Here is a 16,917-nt window from a genome sequence, read left to right on the forward strand (position 1 = left end):
CTGATAAGTTATCTCGCATCTCTGATCACATATTAAACTCCCACTCAAGATGGCGGGATGTGTACCTACTTCCAGGCTGTTATCAATGTAATCAGCTGGTCAACACACAAGTATGTTCAAAGAAGACTTTACAAGTCCTTCCTCCCACACCTCTCTGTGGAGAGCCCCCGTCCTCAGCCCATTGCTGTGTGATTTTCTCGAAGATGGGATTAGTCTTTTCAATTTCCATTTTCTCTCAGAAATAGACTATTTACACCTGTATAACTCTTTGTCCAAGACATATGAAAAGTTTGAGGGCTAGTAAGGTTTAGTTGACGTTGAGACTGGTATTTAATGTTGGTTTTGATTTGTTGCCACTATTATTGGTAATTTTGATAACTTTGATTTTTCTACAGGTGAGTGTGGACATTTTTAAAGGCTTCCCCAATGAGGAGAGCATAGTGAACTACACCTTAAGCCAGGCATATCAGGACAATGTCACAGTATTTGCCAGTAAGTGTTTTATACTTGTTTCTGGATTTTTATTGTTCTGGAATTTGTTTCAAAAATGCTTGCTACAAGTAGTAAGTATTTCTCTCCTCCCCATCATATGGTATCATGTTGATATTTACATTTCTAGTAAGACAATCCCTCTTTTGTACTGTTGGGAATGAGGTCAGCCAGATGGATATCCTGAAATATGTGTTGCCTGACTGGGGCTGTTAGCCTGGTCCAGACAGGGAGCCCTGGCTGACAGATACAACCACGAGTGCCAGAGATTCTGTTCACTCTCGGAGCTGACTCTGCTAACTGGGTCATGTGTAAATAAAGGGTGACTTGGTGACAGGATACCGGCTCTCGTGGACTTATTTTACCTTTTGTCCATCACCCCCAGCCCACCAAACTATAGCATAAATGCTTTCCCCACCACGCTTTATCTTAGCTCTCACAAAGTGCCATCTAGTCTTGAAATGTTAGCTTGCTTCCTCTTCACGGATGCTGTTTGACTTGCTGTGATTTCCAGAATTTGCTGTCTTCAGTACAGATTCCAACATCCAGAGTAATTTGTCCCTGCATTTTAGTTTCCTCATTCTTTCACAGGATTCCAGCATTGTTAGCAAGGTTAGCTTGTTCTGCCTGTCCCAAATTGCCCTTGAACTGTTAGTGGCTTGTTAGGTCATCTCAGAGGGCAGTTCAAGGGTTAGTCGCATTGCTGGGGTTTCTGGCGTTTCATGTACGAGAAGCCAGACAAGGAGGGTAGATTTCCTTCTCTGAAGGGCATTGTTGAACCAGACAGGTTTTTACAATAATGATCTTTCACAGGCATCATTGCGAAGACTTTATCTGTGATGTATGTATTCTTAATTAATAAAGTTCAAATTCCATCAACTGCTCCAGTAATATTTGATCTCTTGACCTCCGAGCAATCCCTAGATTTATTAGTCAGGTGACATTACCATTCTGCCACAGTCTGCCCATCTTGGATGGATGGAAGGATGGGATTGTTGTCATGTCTAAATTAATGGCAACAATAAGGGATATACGACTAAAAGTTTCTCCACAGAGACATCCCACACTTCCCAAAATCCAGAACCTAACCTGTTTCTGTTTATTTAATGATGATGATCCTAGACCAGTGTACCCAGTAGAGGCCAGTTTGGATGATTGTACTGAAGTATTGCACACACCTTGGAAGAGTGATCTCAATTGTATTGCTGTTAGGATACTGACAGGGGCAACATTTTACTTCTTTTTCCATGTTACGGGATAAATGTAGACACGTTCACCTATAAATTGTTGTGATAGTTTGTTGTGTATCTTTGTAACAGGGCTATTGCTGAGAGTGCCAGTAAAGGTTGGTGAGATAGTAATCCAGGGCAGGAAATGCAATGAAGCCCATTTGCAATCCACGAGGGGGCACACGTTAATTGGTTGTAGTTCCTTGGCTGTAAAAAGCAAATTCTCTTGGTCTCTGCTGTAACGGTGAAGGGAGACCAGAAGAACTCCTACAGAATCTGAAAGCTACCATCTCTCGGTTATCGTTTGATATATAAATCTTTAGCACATCTTTGATACTGCCCAGTCAAAACAAAACAGTTTTTAGGCCACGTATCAAAATATGATACCCTTCATTGGGATAACCTGTAGAATTACATTCCAAATAGAGGTAAATGGACATAGCTGCCTGTATTGTGAATTTATAATCAAAAGATTTCCTGAGACTTGTCAATTGAGTTACTCAGGACAAGGGAAACACTCATGATATGGAAAAACTGTTTCGACTGGCAGACAAGTCGGAGGACACAGATTTGACTGATTTAACTGGCAGGAGAACCAGAGGAGAAATGTTTGTTTGGATCTGAAGTGCATTGCCTGAAAGGGTGGTGTAAGCAGAGTCAATGGTCAGTCTCAAAAGGGAATTGGATAAATGCTCAAAGAGGGAGATTTTTGCAGGAGTGAGAGGTTAATTTTGTGATTCCACCTCAGGGTCATCCCGCTTCAGGCAGTGGGGGATGGGCATGAATTTGCGAAGGCGTGATCTTCACGGTGAGCTCAGCTGGTTTGGGAATTGAACTCGCGCTAGTTGGTGTCACTGTGTGCTCAGTGTTGGCTCAGATTCAGTCGACTCGAGAAATAATAGACTCGTAGAGATATACAGCACGGAAACAGACCCTTCGGCTCAACTCATCCATGCTGACCAGATATTCTGATCTAATCTAGTCCATTTGCCAGCCATTGGTCCCTCTAAACCCTTCCTATTTGTATGCTCATCCACATTCCTTTTAAATGTTGTAATTGCCTCCATCACTTCCTCTGGCATCTCATTCATACACCCACCCACCCACTGCAGGAAAAAGTTGCCCCTTAGGTCCCTTTTGAATCTTTCCCCTCTCCCCTTAAACCTCTGCCCTCTCATGTTAGATTCCCCTACCGTGGGAAAAAGACTTTGACTATTTACCCTATCCGTGCCCCTCATGATTTTGTAAAGTCACCATTCAGCCTCTGACGGTCCATGGAAAATAGTCCCAGCCTATTCAGCCTGTCCCTATAGCTGAAACCCTCAACCCTGGCAACATCCTTGCCAATCTTTTCTGAATCCTTTTGAAGTTTAACATCATTTTTCCTGGAGCAGGGAGTCCAAATTTGACCAGAATATTTCCAAAAGTAGCCTAAGCAATGTCCTGTACTGCCACAACATGACCTCCCAACTCCCAGACTCAAGTTGCTGAGCAATAAAGATGTAACGGCAAACATACAAAATGCCGCCTTCATTACCCTGTCTACCTGTGACTCCAGCTTCAAGAAAATACTGGAGCATATATCTTAAGGGTTTGCCTTATGTGATCAGACAGGCTGGCTCTGAAAACATAATCTTATGAATTGCAAATATAATCAAGATATTCGTCCTCTGAAGGGTTAGTGGGATTGTAAATCCTATCGATCAGATTGATGGGACTACTTTTTGATCTGACAGGTGAACATATCTCTGCTTTGATGTTGCTTTCATCTTTTCTGATGAAGCTGTTCCTCTCCGTTCGGGAAGTGAAAAAGAGAAAGCTGCAGAATTATTCATTCAGCAGTGTCACCTGAGAGCTCTTTGAAGTGAAGGTAGACATGAGGGAGAAAGCGCAACAGCTGAATAATAGCTGTTTCCTTTAGCTGACTCAGCGCATGTAACCTCCGTGTTAATACTTATTCATTATACATTGTTATACATTTGCTCACTTGCCTGATTGAAGGCTGCAATGTCCCTTGTGTCCTGAGTTCAACATAGTCAGGAATCTTTACATTACCAACTGGAATATCAATCAGTCTGTGCTCAGAATAGCACAAGCTCAATATCTTAATAATTACAAATGGATTTACATAACATTTTTAAATTGACGCCTGAGCAGTTTTCTTGCTTTTGATAACACACTGCTGTAATGTAAATACATCACTGAATGTTGTCACAGGAAGCTTGTATGTACCGGTTTGTGCCTAACGTTTAGGTGTTCGCAGATTTTTGGTGCCATCCATATGGGCTTGTAGTTCGACATACGCTCTTTGGTGCAGAGCTGAAGATAGTAATTATAAATTCCTGAGCTAATGGAGGATTGAAAAGAGTTCTCTGATTTGTTGCTTTATGATGATCTATGAGGAGAAAGTGAGGTCTGCAGATGCTGGAGATCAGAGCTGAAAATGTGTTGCTGAAAAAGCGCAGCAGGTCAGGCAGCATCCAGGGAACAGGAGATTCGACGTTTCGGGCATAAGCCGAAGGGCTTATGCCCGAAACGTCGAATTTCCTGTTTTCTGGATGCTGCCTGACCTGCTGCGCATTTTCAGCTCAGTTATGATGATCTATATCTCACTCTTCTGCACTGCAGCGTAACTTTGCTCTGTCGTGTCAAAGTTTCTGCTGATAGGTTTCCTCAAATGTTGTTCGAATTACAATCTCTGGAGGGCAGTATGGGGCCTAGTTTCTGCCTGATGTTTCCTTATTCCCTTCCTGTCAGGATATCCCAACCTAATACGAAGGACTTCCCAGTATTGACATGGTCAAGAATTGAGATCTGAAGTAGGAACATAATAGGCATTGTAAGACACTTCAAACCCTGCAGTTGTATAAATTAATGCTGAAGAAGGGCTCATGCCCGAAACGTCGAAACTCCTGTTCCTTGGATGCTGCCTGACCTGCTGCGCTTTTCCAGCAACACATTTTCAGCTCTAAATTAATGCTTTGTATACATAGAGATCCTGTAAGTAACAGCCTTGAAGATCAAATGTCCCGAGTGTCATTTGATCTGTAAATGTCGATTGCCCACTGTAACACTGACCAGTAAGGGCCTAATTTCTTGTTAGTGCTGAGCGGACTGATCCTGGCTGGATAATGATGAGAGTGATGCAGTTGACTCTCCAACATCTGCTTTAAGGTGAGGCAAGCAAGGAATTGTCATTTGTTTTAGATTCATAGAGATATACAGCATGGAAGCAGACCCTTCGGTCCAACCTGTCCATGCCGACCAGATATCCCAACCCAATCTAGTCCCACCTGCCAGCACCCCGCCCATAGCCCTCCAAACTCTTCCTATTCATATACCCATTAAAAATGCCTCTTAAATGTTGCAATTGTACCAGCCTCCACCACATCCTCTGGTAGCTCATTCCATACATGTACCACTCTCCGCGTGAAAACGTTGCCCTTAGGTCTCTTTCATATCTTTCCCCTCTCACCCTAAACCTATACCCTCTAGTTCTGGATTCCCCGACCCCAGGGAAAAGACTTTGTCTATTTATCCTATCCATGCCCCTCATAATTTTGTAAACCTGTATAAGGTCACCCCTCAGCCTCCGACGCTCCAGGGAAAACAGCCTGTTCAGCCTCTCCCTGTAGCTCACATCCTCCAACCCTGGTGACATCCTTGTAAATCTTTTCTGAACCCTTTCAAGTTTCACAACATCTTTCCTATAAGAAGGAGACCAGAATTGCGTGCAAAATTCCAACAGTGGCCTTACCAATGTCCTGTACAGTCGCAACAGGACCTCCCAACTCCTGCACTCAATACTCTGACCAATAAAAGAAAGCTTACCATATGCCTTCTTCACTATCCTATCTACCTGCAACTCCACTTTCAAGGAGCTATGAACCTGCACTCTAAGCCTCTTTGTTCAGCAACCTTACCTAGGATTTTACCATTTAGTGTATAAGTCCTGCTAAGGTTTGCTTTCCCAAAATGCAGCACCTCTCATTTATCTGAATTAAACTCCATCTGCCACTTCTCAGCCCATTGGCCCGTCTGGTCCAGATCCTGTTGTAATCTGAGGTTCTGAAAAGATATTTGAGAGCATTAATTAAGCATAACTTTGGCTGTGGTTACACAGCTTTTATTCAACATAGGCCTTACAGGGTCTTTTGGGATATTGGATTGTTGGGTGATCTTGATTGTCTTGGCTTTAACGTGAGTACAATATTGTTAAATTCTGAGAAGGACCAAGCGGCCGAAGTATTAAACAGCGGAGATTTTATGATGGAGATGTTCACTCTACAGGCAGTAAGGTTAGACTGAACTGTTTCCTGCCCCAAAATAGCTGATGGTATTACCATCACATCACATGATTCAACTCGCAACATGATAATCCACATTAATTATGTAAATATACAACAAATCTCAAGAGTTTGGTCTTTGGGTGGAGTCTGTTAAAGAAGAGAAAAGAATTACGTATCACCTTTATAAATTGAACAAATGAAACATAGGAGCAGGAGGCAGTTCAACCCTGCTCCACTCTTTGATACAAACTTGGATGCCTTTTTCCCACACTACTCCCATCATCCTATATTCCATTGATCATCAGAAGGTTATTAACCTTTACTTTAGAGATACTCAAGACTGAGCTTCCCCCATGCTTGGTCACACAATTCCAAAGTTCCACAAACCTCTGAGGAGAAAAATACTACTCTTTTCAGTCCTGAATGGCATCCTCCTTATTTTTAAGTTGTGTCACAGACTCTGGACTCTTCAACCAGAGAAACTTCTTATCTGCATCTTCCCTGTTAATCCCTTTAAATACTTTGTAGGTTTCACTGAGATCACCTCTCATTCTTCAAAACTGTCCAATCTCTCTTCCTAGGACAGTCCTGCAATCTCAGGAACAGGCCAGTTGAACCTTCACTTTGTGGTAATATTATCTTTCCTGACATAACAGCATACAGTACTCTGTGGTCTTGCCAAGTTCCTATACAATCACTACTCCTGTACTCAAATCCTCTTGTAATAAAGGCTAGCATTCCTTGTACTTAGCTGCACCTGCATGTTAGCCTTCAGTGACTTTCGACAAAGTCTCCTTTTACATGTCCACCTTTCAAACCTCTCATCTCATTTATGAAATACTCGGCACATCTGTTCTTTCAAAAAAAATGAGAAGCCTCACATTTTTCTTTATGATATTCCATTTTACCACATTCTTGCCCATTCACTAAGTCTGTCCAAGTCCTCCTGAAAGCATCTTCCTCACAGCACACATTCCTATTTAGTTTTGTATAACTTGCCAAATTTGGAAATATTGCATTCAGTCATCAGCTCCAAATCATTGATCTATACAGCTAAGGCCTAAGTATTGATCCTTGTGGTTCTGCTCCACCCCACCCAACTCACAGGCTACCTATCTGCAAATGACCCATTTAGAACATAGAACATAGAAAAATACAGCGCAGTACAGGCCCTTCGGCCCTCGATGTTGCGCCGACCGAAGCCTACCTAACCTACACTAGCCCAATAACCTCCATATGCTTATCCAATGCCCGCTTAAATGACCATAAAGAGGGAGAGTCCACCACTGCTACTGGCAGGGCATTCCATGAGCTCACAACCCGCTGAGTAAAGAATCTACCCTTAACATCTGTCCTATACCTACCACCCCTTAATTTAAAGCTGTGTCCCCTAGTAACAGCTGACTCCATTAGCGGAAAAAGGTTCTCACTGTCAACCCTATCTAAACCCCTAATCATCTTGTACACTTCTATCAAATCTCCCCTAAACCTTCTTTTCTCCAATGAGAACAGCCCCAAGTGCCTCAGTCTTTCCTCATACGAAAATTCTACCATACCAGGCAACATCCTGGTAAACCTCCTCTGCACTCGTTCCAATGCCTCCACATCCTTCCTATAGTATGGCGACCAAAACTGCACACAATACTGCAGATGAGGCCGCACCAGAGTCTTATACAACTGCAACATGACCTCAGGACTCCGGAACTCAATTCCTCTACCAATAAAGCCCAGTACACCATATGCCGCCTTCACAGCACTATTTACCTGGGTGGCAACTGTCAGAGATCTGTGTACATGGACACCAAGATCCCTCTGCTCATCCACACGACCAAGTAGCCTACCATTAGCCCAGTAATCCATCTTCTTGTTACTCCTACCAAAGTGAATGACTTCACACTTAGCTACATTGAACTCCATTTGCCACCTTTCTGCCCAGCTCTGCAACTTATCTATATCCCGCTGTAACCTGCCACATCATTCTTCGCAGTCCATAACTCCACCGACTTTCATGTCATCCGCAAACTTGCTCACCCAGCCTTCAAGCCCCTCCTCTAGGTCATTTATAAAAATGACAAACAGCAATGGTCCCAAAACAGATCCTTGTGGAACACCGCTAGTAACAGCACGCCAAGATGAACCTATACCATCAACTACTACCCTCTGTCTCCTTCCAGCCAGCCAATTCCTAATCCAAACCTCTAATGCACCCTCAATGCCATACCTCCGTAGTTTTTGCATTAGCCTGCCATGGGGTACCTTATCGAACGCCTTGCTAAAATCCATATACACCACATCTACTGCTTTACCCTCGTCCACTTCCTTGGTCACCTCAAAGAACTCAATAAGGCTTGTGAGGCACGACCTGCCCTTCACAAAACCATGCTAACTATCCTTGATCACATTATTCCTATCCAGATGTTCATAAATCCTATCCCTTACAATTCTCTCTAAGACTTTGCCCACAACAGAAATGAGACTCACTGGCCTACAGTTACTAGGGCTATCCCTACTCCCCTTCATGAACAAGGGGACCACATTCGCTATCCTCCAGTCTTCTGGCACTATTCCCGTAGACAACGATGACATAGAAATCAAGGCCAATTTATTCCTGCTCTCTCTCATTCTGTCCTTAATCCATGACTGTCCATTCCCTAATGAACCATGTACTTTAGTTTTGCTAAACAACCTTTTGTGAGGGGACCTTATTAGAAGGTTTTTAAAAATCTAAACATGCTACATCCATTCATCAATTTTGTTGATAGTACCGTAAAAAAAACTCTAACCAGTTTGTTAAGCGTGATTTTCCATTCCCAAATCAATGCTGACTAAACCAAATCAGATCCTTTTTCTCCAAATTACCTATTTGTTACATTCTTTATGATAGATTCTAACATTTTCTAAACCACTGATATAAAGCTGAATGGTCTGTAGTTCCCTATTCCCTCCTTTGTTCCTTTTTGAAATAGTACAAGCTCCAAATCTGCAGGAATTATTTCATACTGTGGAAGATGATCACGAGTGAATCAGATATCTCTATATCTGCAGGGTAGGTGAAGTAGCTGTGGTAAATGTAGGATTATGGGCTTAGGGTAAGGGCTGGATTCTCTTCAGAGGGTCAGTGTGGTCTCGATGGGCTGATTGAGATTTGATTTAGATTTTATTGTCATGTGTACTCAAGCACCGAAATACAGCAGTGCAAAGTGTACCACACCCAGCGCCATCTTAGCTACCAAGTACCCATGTACAAAAAACATAGTAAAAGAGGGAAACAAAGATAAAAGGTTAAGCATTATGGACCATTAGTATAAGTAGAAAAAATTAAAAAAAGGTAGTATTAACATTAAATCCTTCTTAAAATAAATTAGAAAAATAAAGTTAAAAGTTCAGCAGTCTTTGTTGAGTGTTAGCCATAATAGGGATGTGGATGATCCGGTCCCAGGGACTTGTCGACTTTCAGACCCATTAATTTCTCCAGTAACGTCTCCTCCAACTCTTCATGCCCCCGTATCTCTAATTCTTAGAGATCTTTTTGTAACTTCCTCAGTGGAAGCATCTGCAAAGTAATCGCTCAGCTTCTTTGCCATTTTCCTGGTCACCATTATAAATTCTCCTGACTCTGTTTTCAGTGGGCCCACGTTCGTCTTAGCCAAACATTTTCTTTTTATGCAGATACAGCTTCTTTTGCAGGCTATTTTTATGTATTTTACTGCATTGTAAAATGGAAATTCTCCATGATTTTCAAACCATGTCTTCAAAGTAAACTTGAGATGGAAGATGGCACTACTGCGATGATTGCTGTCCAGGGGTTGTATATGTAAAGGAATCGCCAAATGGCCTGGAACAGAGTATCTCCTGAATAATGTTCTTTTTCATTTATATTTGTTGCTTGTTGTTCTGATGCTAGTGCAGCTTCTCGCATTCACCAGCTCCAAACAAACATTTAACGAATGATGAAGGCCTTGGTGCCGCATAATAATATTACTAAACATTTGTACACAAATGCCATAGTTTGCATTTCAGAACAATTGAAGTGAGTACCAAGATCTCTTTCTCATCAGCCACAGGTTGTTAAATCAGTTGTCATAATCGCAATAGGTTGCAGCTTTGAGCAGCGAGTAACTTCAGGACATCAGTTTTAAAATCACAGCCAGGGAGAAGTCAATAAATTGACCATCCAGAAAATTGCGTGTAGTTTTACTGACATTTAAAAAATATATAATCTTTTCTCTGTGGATCAATTTGCAGTTTCATTGAGCAAAAATGACAATTATTTTGTTTTGATTTTGAAATACGAATATTTGAAATTTTCTGAGCGCGCATATTAATTTCATCCCCAAGGTGTGATATTTCAGACTAAGGAGGATGGTACACTGCCCCCCCATGTCATGTTGAAGATCCGTCAGAACTCCAGCTTTACCGAGAAAACCAATGAAATTCGAAGGGCCTACTGGAGACCAGGGCCTAACACTGGAGGGAGATTCTACTTCCTGTATGGATTTGTCTGGATACAAGGTAGGTCATGACCCTGGCTCTGCATTGACCATCAACAGCTCTATATTTAATAACTTGCTTTTCACATCATGTTTCATCTGTCTGCATTTCAGTCTGGCCATATCTTCATATACAGGCGAAAGTGAGGACTGCAGATATTGGAGATCAGAATCGAGAGTGTGGCTCTGGAAAATCTCAGCGGGTCAGGCAGCATCCGAGGAGCAGGAGATTCAACATGGCTCTTGCCCGAAATGTCAATTTTCCTGCTCCTCGGATGCTGCCTGACCCGCTGTGCTTTTCCAGCACCACGCTCTTGATTCTTCACATATAGTCAGATCTGTTCCTTCAGTGCGAATTGGCTAAAATGCAATTAAAGATTTTAGACCATTATTTGTAGAGCATGAACTTCCCTTATCTGAATTGGCTGCAACATGATTCCGGCCCCATTAGTTTAAAAGACGTGGCTATTGCAGGACTTGCATAAGATGCGCGATTGCACGAGAATGGAACTATAATGCTATAACAGATCCAATTGTACGATCTTGAGCATTGAAAAACAGAGTGGGTGCTAGAGACCTGAACATGGTGGAAGGCCCTTCCAGCACATTGAGGGAGAACCCTTGGCTGAGGGTAAAGGCAGGTGTATTGGTAACGCTAGGGTGCAAGGATGTAGCATCTAAGCAATTATGACCGAGAAACTAGGGAACTGCAATTGACTGCTGACAGGAGTAAAGATATGAGGATGCATTACCAAGGGAGCTGTGGCAGTCCATGGGCTTGTAATGAATAATTGTTGATAGCCAGATAAGCAGGGGAAGGGAACGGAAATGTCCAAGGTAGATCAGTTGAAGATGAGAGACACAGAGGAAATGGGAAACAAAGTCAATGAAATAGTCAAATTCATGACTGGAGCAGGAAGTGGCATCATTATCATAGCATCCCTATTGTACAGAAAGAGGCCATTCAGCCCATCGAGTCCATACTGACCCTCTGAAGAGAATCCAGCCCCTACCCGAACCCCATAATCCTACATTTACCACAGCTACTTCACCTACCCTGCACATCCCTGGACAGTACGAACAATTTAGCAAGGCCAGTTGTCCGAACCTGCACAGCTTTGTTAAAAATCACACAACACCAGGTTATAGTCCAACAGGTTTAATTGGAAGCACACTAGCTTTCGGAGCGACGCTCCTTCATCAGGTGATTGTGGAGGGCTTGATTGTAACACAGAATTTATAGCAAAAATTTGCAGTGTGATGTAACTGAAATTATACATTGAAAAATTGATTGACTGTTAAGCCTTTCATCTGTTAGAATACAGTGATAGTTTCACTTCCTTCATGTGTAAATCACAAAACCTTTTTTTAAAAGTTGCATTCTCGGGTTAGCTGTTAACAATGGTGATAGCTAGACAATATGTTGAAGGTGTTAGCCCCCTGTGTTCTCTGTCTATGACCTGATGTTTAGATTGATTCTAATATAAAAAGTGAGATAACAGAGTTTTATATAAATTCATGCAATGTTTGAGCTCAGAGTTCTACATGAATGTATGCAGTTTTTGAGCAAAATGCAATGTAACTCTGCAAGTACAAATTCACCCCACAAAATGTGTGTGCATGTGGGTCTTTGTCTGTGTGTGTGTGTGTGTGTGTGTGTGTGTGTCTGTCTGGGGTGACATGAACCCAAGGTCCCGGTTGAGGACCTCCCTATGGGTACCGAACTTAGCTATGTTCGGTACCCATAGGGAGGGCCTCAACCGGGACCTTGGGTTCATGTCACATTACAGGTGATCACCATTGCAGTACACACATGCACAGATATTCCTACACACACACACTCTCTCTCTCTCTCTCTCTCTCTCTCTCTCTCTCTCTCTCTCTCACATACACATGGACACAGGTACACACAGACACCCACACACACCCTTATAGACACACACTCCCACACTCACACATGCACCCCCTCACAGACTTAAGACATTTGGCACGCGCGCGCACACACACACACTTTCTCACACTCACAACCCCACCCCAGACAGACAGACACACACGCACACACACACACACACACAAAGACCCATATGCACACATATATTTTGTGGGGTGAATTTGTACTTGCAGAGTTACATTGCACTTTGCTCAAAAACTGCATACGTTCATGTAGAACTCTGAGCTCAAAAACTGCATGAATTTATGTAAAACACTGTTATCTCACTTTTTAGATAGAATCAGTTCATAGAACACAGGAGGCTAACACCTTCAACATATTGTCTAGCTATCACCATTGTTAAAAACTAACCCGAGAATGCAACTTTTTAAAAAAAAGGGTTTTGTGATTTACACATGAAAGAAGCGAAACTATCACTGTATTCTGAAACTATCACTGTATTCTAACAGATGAAAGGCTTAACAATCAAATTTTCAATGTATAATTTCAGTTACATCACACTGCAAATTTTTGCTATAAATTCTGTGTTACGATCGAGCCCTCCACAATCACCTGATGAAGGAGCGTCGCTCCGAAAGCTAGCGCTTCCAATTAAACCTGTTGGACTATAACCTGGTGTTGTGTGATTTTTAACTTTGTTCACCCCAGTCCAACACCGGCATCTCCAAATCATGCGCAGCTTTGAACTGTGGGAGGAAATCCGAGCACTCAGATGATACCTACACAGACACGGAGAGAACTTGCTAATTCCACAAAGACGGTCACTCAAGGCTGGAATCGAATCCACATACCTGGCGCTGTGAGGCAGCAGAGTGAGCCACTGAGCCATTGTGCCACCCAAATGGTCATAACTGCTGGGAGGAGGTGCTGGGTTGGGCTGGATGAGGGAATGTTTCAGATAGCTCAGGCACGGCTGGCATTCATAGTGACATCTTACATGCGGAGGAAGTGAGTAGATTTGAAGGAGAGGTTGTTCAACATGAGAATGAGTCTAACCAGACAGGAGAGGGTGGTGGTGGATAGAGGATTGGTTTGTCCTCTGAAGCAAGGAAAAAGTGAAGAGCTGTCCGACTATCCTGTAAAGGTATAAAGGAATTAGAATCCATGGTGAAGCAGAGGCAGTTCAAGCTGAGAGGCCATTGACATGCTGCAAACCGTTAGAAACCTCACAGAGAGAAGAAGGGAGATGCTAGGAAAAGGTAGAAAAAAAAATAGAGTTTTGATAGGAAGAAATAAGTTCAGTGGGGCAAGAACAGGCTGAATTAACACATTGACCAGGTCAGAATTTTGATGGATCTTGGGAAGGAGGGAGGAGAAGGGTGTTTGAGTTGAGGGCAGTGAAGAGAAGCTCTCCAGATGAGCTGAGTGAGTGACATCTCGGGGTACAAATCTAGAATCCCTGTAATGTGGATATAGGCCATTCGGCCCTACAAGGCCACACTGACTCTACTTTTACCCCTAACTAATGCACCTAACGTACACATCCCTGAACACTATGGGCAATTTTAGCACGTCCAGTTCACCAAACCTGCACACCTTTGGATTCTGGGAGGAAACCAGAGCCCGAAGGAAACTCATAGACATGAGGAGAATGTGTAAGTCCACACAGAGTCGCCTGAGGTGGAAATCGAACATGGGTCCCTAGCACTGTGAGGCAGCAGTGCTAACCACTGAGCCACCATGCCAAGCATCAATGGTCAGATGCTTGGCAATGGGTTCACCGTCCATGTGGAGATGGGAAGAAGTGCTGGGGAGTTGGCATCAGCCTTTTGCTGGATAGAGATCAGGACACTGGACAAACAGCATCACCTTACCTGCCAGGTTTGATGGTGCTGTTAGGTTTGAACCTATGAGAAAGGACTGCCAACATTTCAGAAAGGCACGCATTGGCATGAGTGATAGTCTATTTAGGTCCTGTGCAAGGTCCACAAAATTGTTCAAACAGAGGCTGACTTTTGCCCCATTGTCCATCCCCTTGCTCTTCACTGTGCCCTGTGACTAGTTTAGCAGCCCTTTTTCTGTGTACAACCACAAGCAGCCTCTTGCCCTTCTTATCTCTACTGGTAAAAATTAGCCATTGAGAGATTGTAGTGTGTCTGACTTAAATTAAACAGAAGGCCCTGGAAATAATCAGCAGTTGAGGCAGTATCTCTGGGGAGTGGCAAAGTTAATGCTCCAGGGATCAACTGCTTAATTTTAAATTGCTCATTTGTTTGGAAGTTGAGCTTCATTCCTTCTCAATTGCAATGATTTGGGAATGTGGTTACAAAATAAACTGACCCTCCCACCGATGCTCACACTCCAAATTCTCTGGCCCAGAAATGCCATTTCTGCAGAGTCAGAGCTCAGATGTATCCCAAAAGATGCTTATCAGATCTTTTCCGAAGTGATGATGTGTTGACTATGTGGGACTTGCTCTGGATATTTGTATTCCAGTCAGCAATTACCTAGTATCTGGAACTCTCTGAAATGTCTCCAGCTGAGATTTTGGACAGTACTGACAGTACTCGGGTAACAACTGAGGAAATATGAGGGAATTCATGCCTCTGCTAATGTCTGAGTAACTATATTAATGTCCACACCTTAAAGGGACTGGTCCACTTTGCGATGTCCTCCCAAATGCATACCCTGACCGCTTCACTCCTTCCCCTTACAACTACTCTTTGCAATTCACCGTCCCATTCCCCTACCTTCCTATCTACCCTCTGCCCTCAATATCCCTGGCTTTCCAAACTTCATGATTCCTCTCAATCATCTCCCTCCACCTTTCCCTAACCCAATCCAACTCACCAGCTGCCACCCTACCCTACCCAGCTGGTGTTCTGCCCACCCTGCCAGCTTAACCAGTCATTTCACCCACACTCATTCAGTAAGATGCTGAAAACCATAATTAAATGTCATGCGGGCATTTCAGTAAGTCAGTGAATTTACCAGATAATAGCAATGAGTGCAGTACAAAGGGAGAATGGCTGAGGCTTCTCCAACATTAATGCTGTAGGAGGAAGAATTCCAAAAGAAGATACACTCGGTGTTTCTTAAGAGGCTTGGAGAAATGTAGAGCACCATCACCAGGTGAGAAAGGAGGAGGAAGAGTAACAATCCAGGGGTGATCGTCAATCTTGGAGGATTCTGGTCTGCAGACACTTTGATGTTTTAATGCGGGTGGGAGTTAAATCTCTGTAGTTATTTACAGCCTTCCTTTGGATTTAATGTGCTGTGATTGTTTTGTCTATCTCTTTCTCTAGATATGATGGAACGGGCCATTATCAATACATTTGTGGGACACGATGTGGTGGAACCTGGGAACTATGTCCAGATGTTTCCCTACCCCTGCTACACCAGGGACGAGTGAGTATTGGCCAAGAAAGTGATGGATGTGGGTACAATTAGAACATTTGAAAGCCATTTGGGAATGGTACATGAATAGAAAAGGTTTGGAGGGATATGGGCCAGGGGCAGGCAGGTGGCACTGGTAATTGGCTCAGACTGGTACCATGCAGGACCATGTCCATCCCTTCAGAAAGGATATCATTGCACTGGTTCACTTCACTGCTTCCTGGGATGAAGGCGTTTTCTTTTGAACAAAGATTAGGCAGGTTGGCCCCATTTCCATTTGGAGTTGAGAAGAATGAGATGATTTAATTGAATCATGAAGACTTGAAAGAAACATTATAGAGTCATAGAGATGTACAGCACAGAAACAGGCCCTTCAGTCCAACCCGTCCATGCCGACCAGATATCCCAACCCAATCTAGTCCCACCTGCCAGCACCCGGCTCATATCCCTCCAAACCCTTCCAATTCATCTACTCATCCAAATGCCTCTTAAATGTTTGTGAAGGCATTGAGAATTAAAGAATATGGTTTAAAAATTAACAGGTTCCCACGTATGACAGAGATGTACATAAATATTATCTTGAGTGCTGATAGTCTATGAATTTTTTTTCCCCAAGATGTGGTTGGGATTATGTCAATGAAGGAATTATGAAATTACACTTGCAGAGAAGGGGGTGGTGTCAGGTCACAGTTAAAATGGAGTTGGAGCCATAATTGGATCAGCCATTATTCTACTGTGTGTCAGAGCTGTCTTGAGGACCCAAATGATCTCCCACTTCAGTTCTTTTGTTCTTGTGTCTTAAACATTCAAGGTTGAGTTGTACTGCAGGGTGAAGGGTGAATAGCTAAGTAATGTGGGGACATGGTAGGTAAGTGTGATGGGAACTACTTGTTCACGGAGACAGGAAACACCAATGTGAACTAATTTCATAAAAACCTTACAGTGTGGCAGAGGCCATTCGGCCCATCGAGTCCACACCAACCTTCCAAAGAGCATCGCAAGCACACCCGCCCCCTCCCTATCCCTGCAACTCTGCATTTCCTGTGGCTATTCCACATAGTTTGCACATCCCTGGACACTGTGGGCAACTTAGGTTTGATTCTACCCTCAGGTGAGGTTCTGTATGGAGTTGA

General features: G+C 43.1%; 1 protein-coding gene across 2 annotated transcripts in view; it reads left to right on the forward strand.

Moving 5' to 3' along the window:
• Window positions 1–16,917, forward strand: part of abca2 (ATP-binding cassette, sub-family A (ABC1), member 2) — a 541,802-nt gene that overhangs the window by 343,034 nt on the left and 181,851 nt on the right. For both annotated transcript variants that reach the window (XM_060841298.1, XM_060841299.1), the window contains exons 13-15: window positions 396–492; window positions 10,346–10,519; window positions 15,694–15,796. In XM_060841298.1, coding sequence (XP_060697281.1) covers window positions 396–492; window positions 10,346–10,519; window positions 15,694–15,796 — 374 coding nt within the window. The remainder of the gene's footprint in view (window positions 1–395; window positions 493–10,345; window positions 10,520–15,693; window positions 15,797–16,917) is intronic.

This window comes from Hemiscyllium ocellatum, chromosome 21 (assembly GCF_020745735.1).
Source record: "Hemiscyllium ocellatum isolate sHemOce1 chromosome 21, sHemOce1.pat.X.cur, whole genome shotgun sequence".
Lineage (NCBI taxonomy): Eukaryota > Metazoa > Chordata > Chondrichthyes > Orectolobiformes > Hemiscylliidae > Hemiscyllium > Hemiscyllium ocellatum.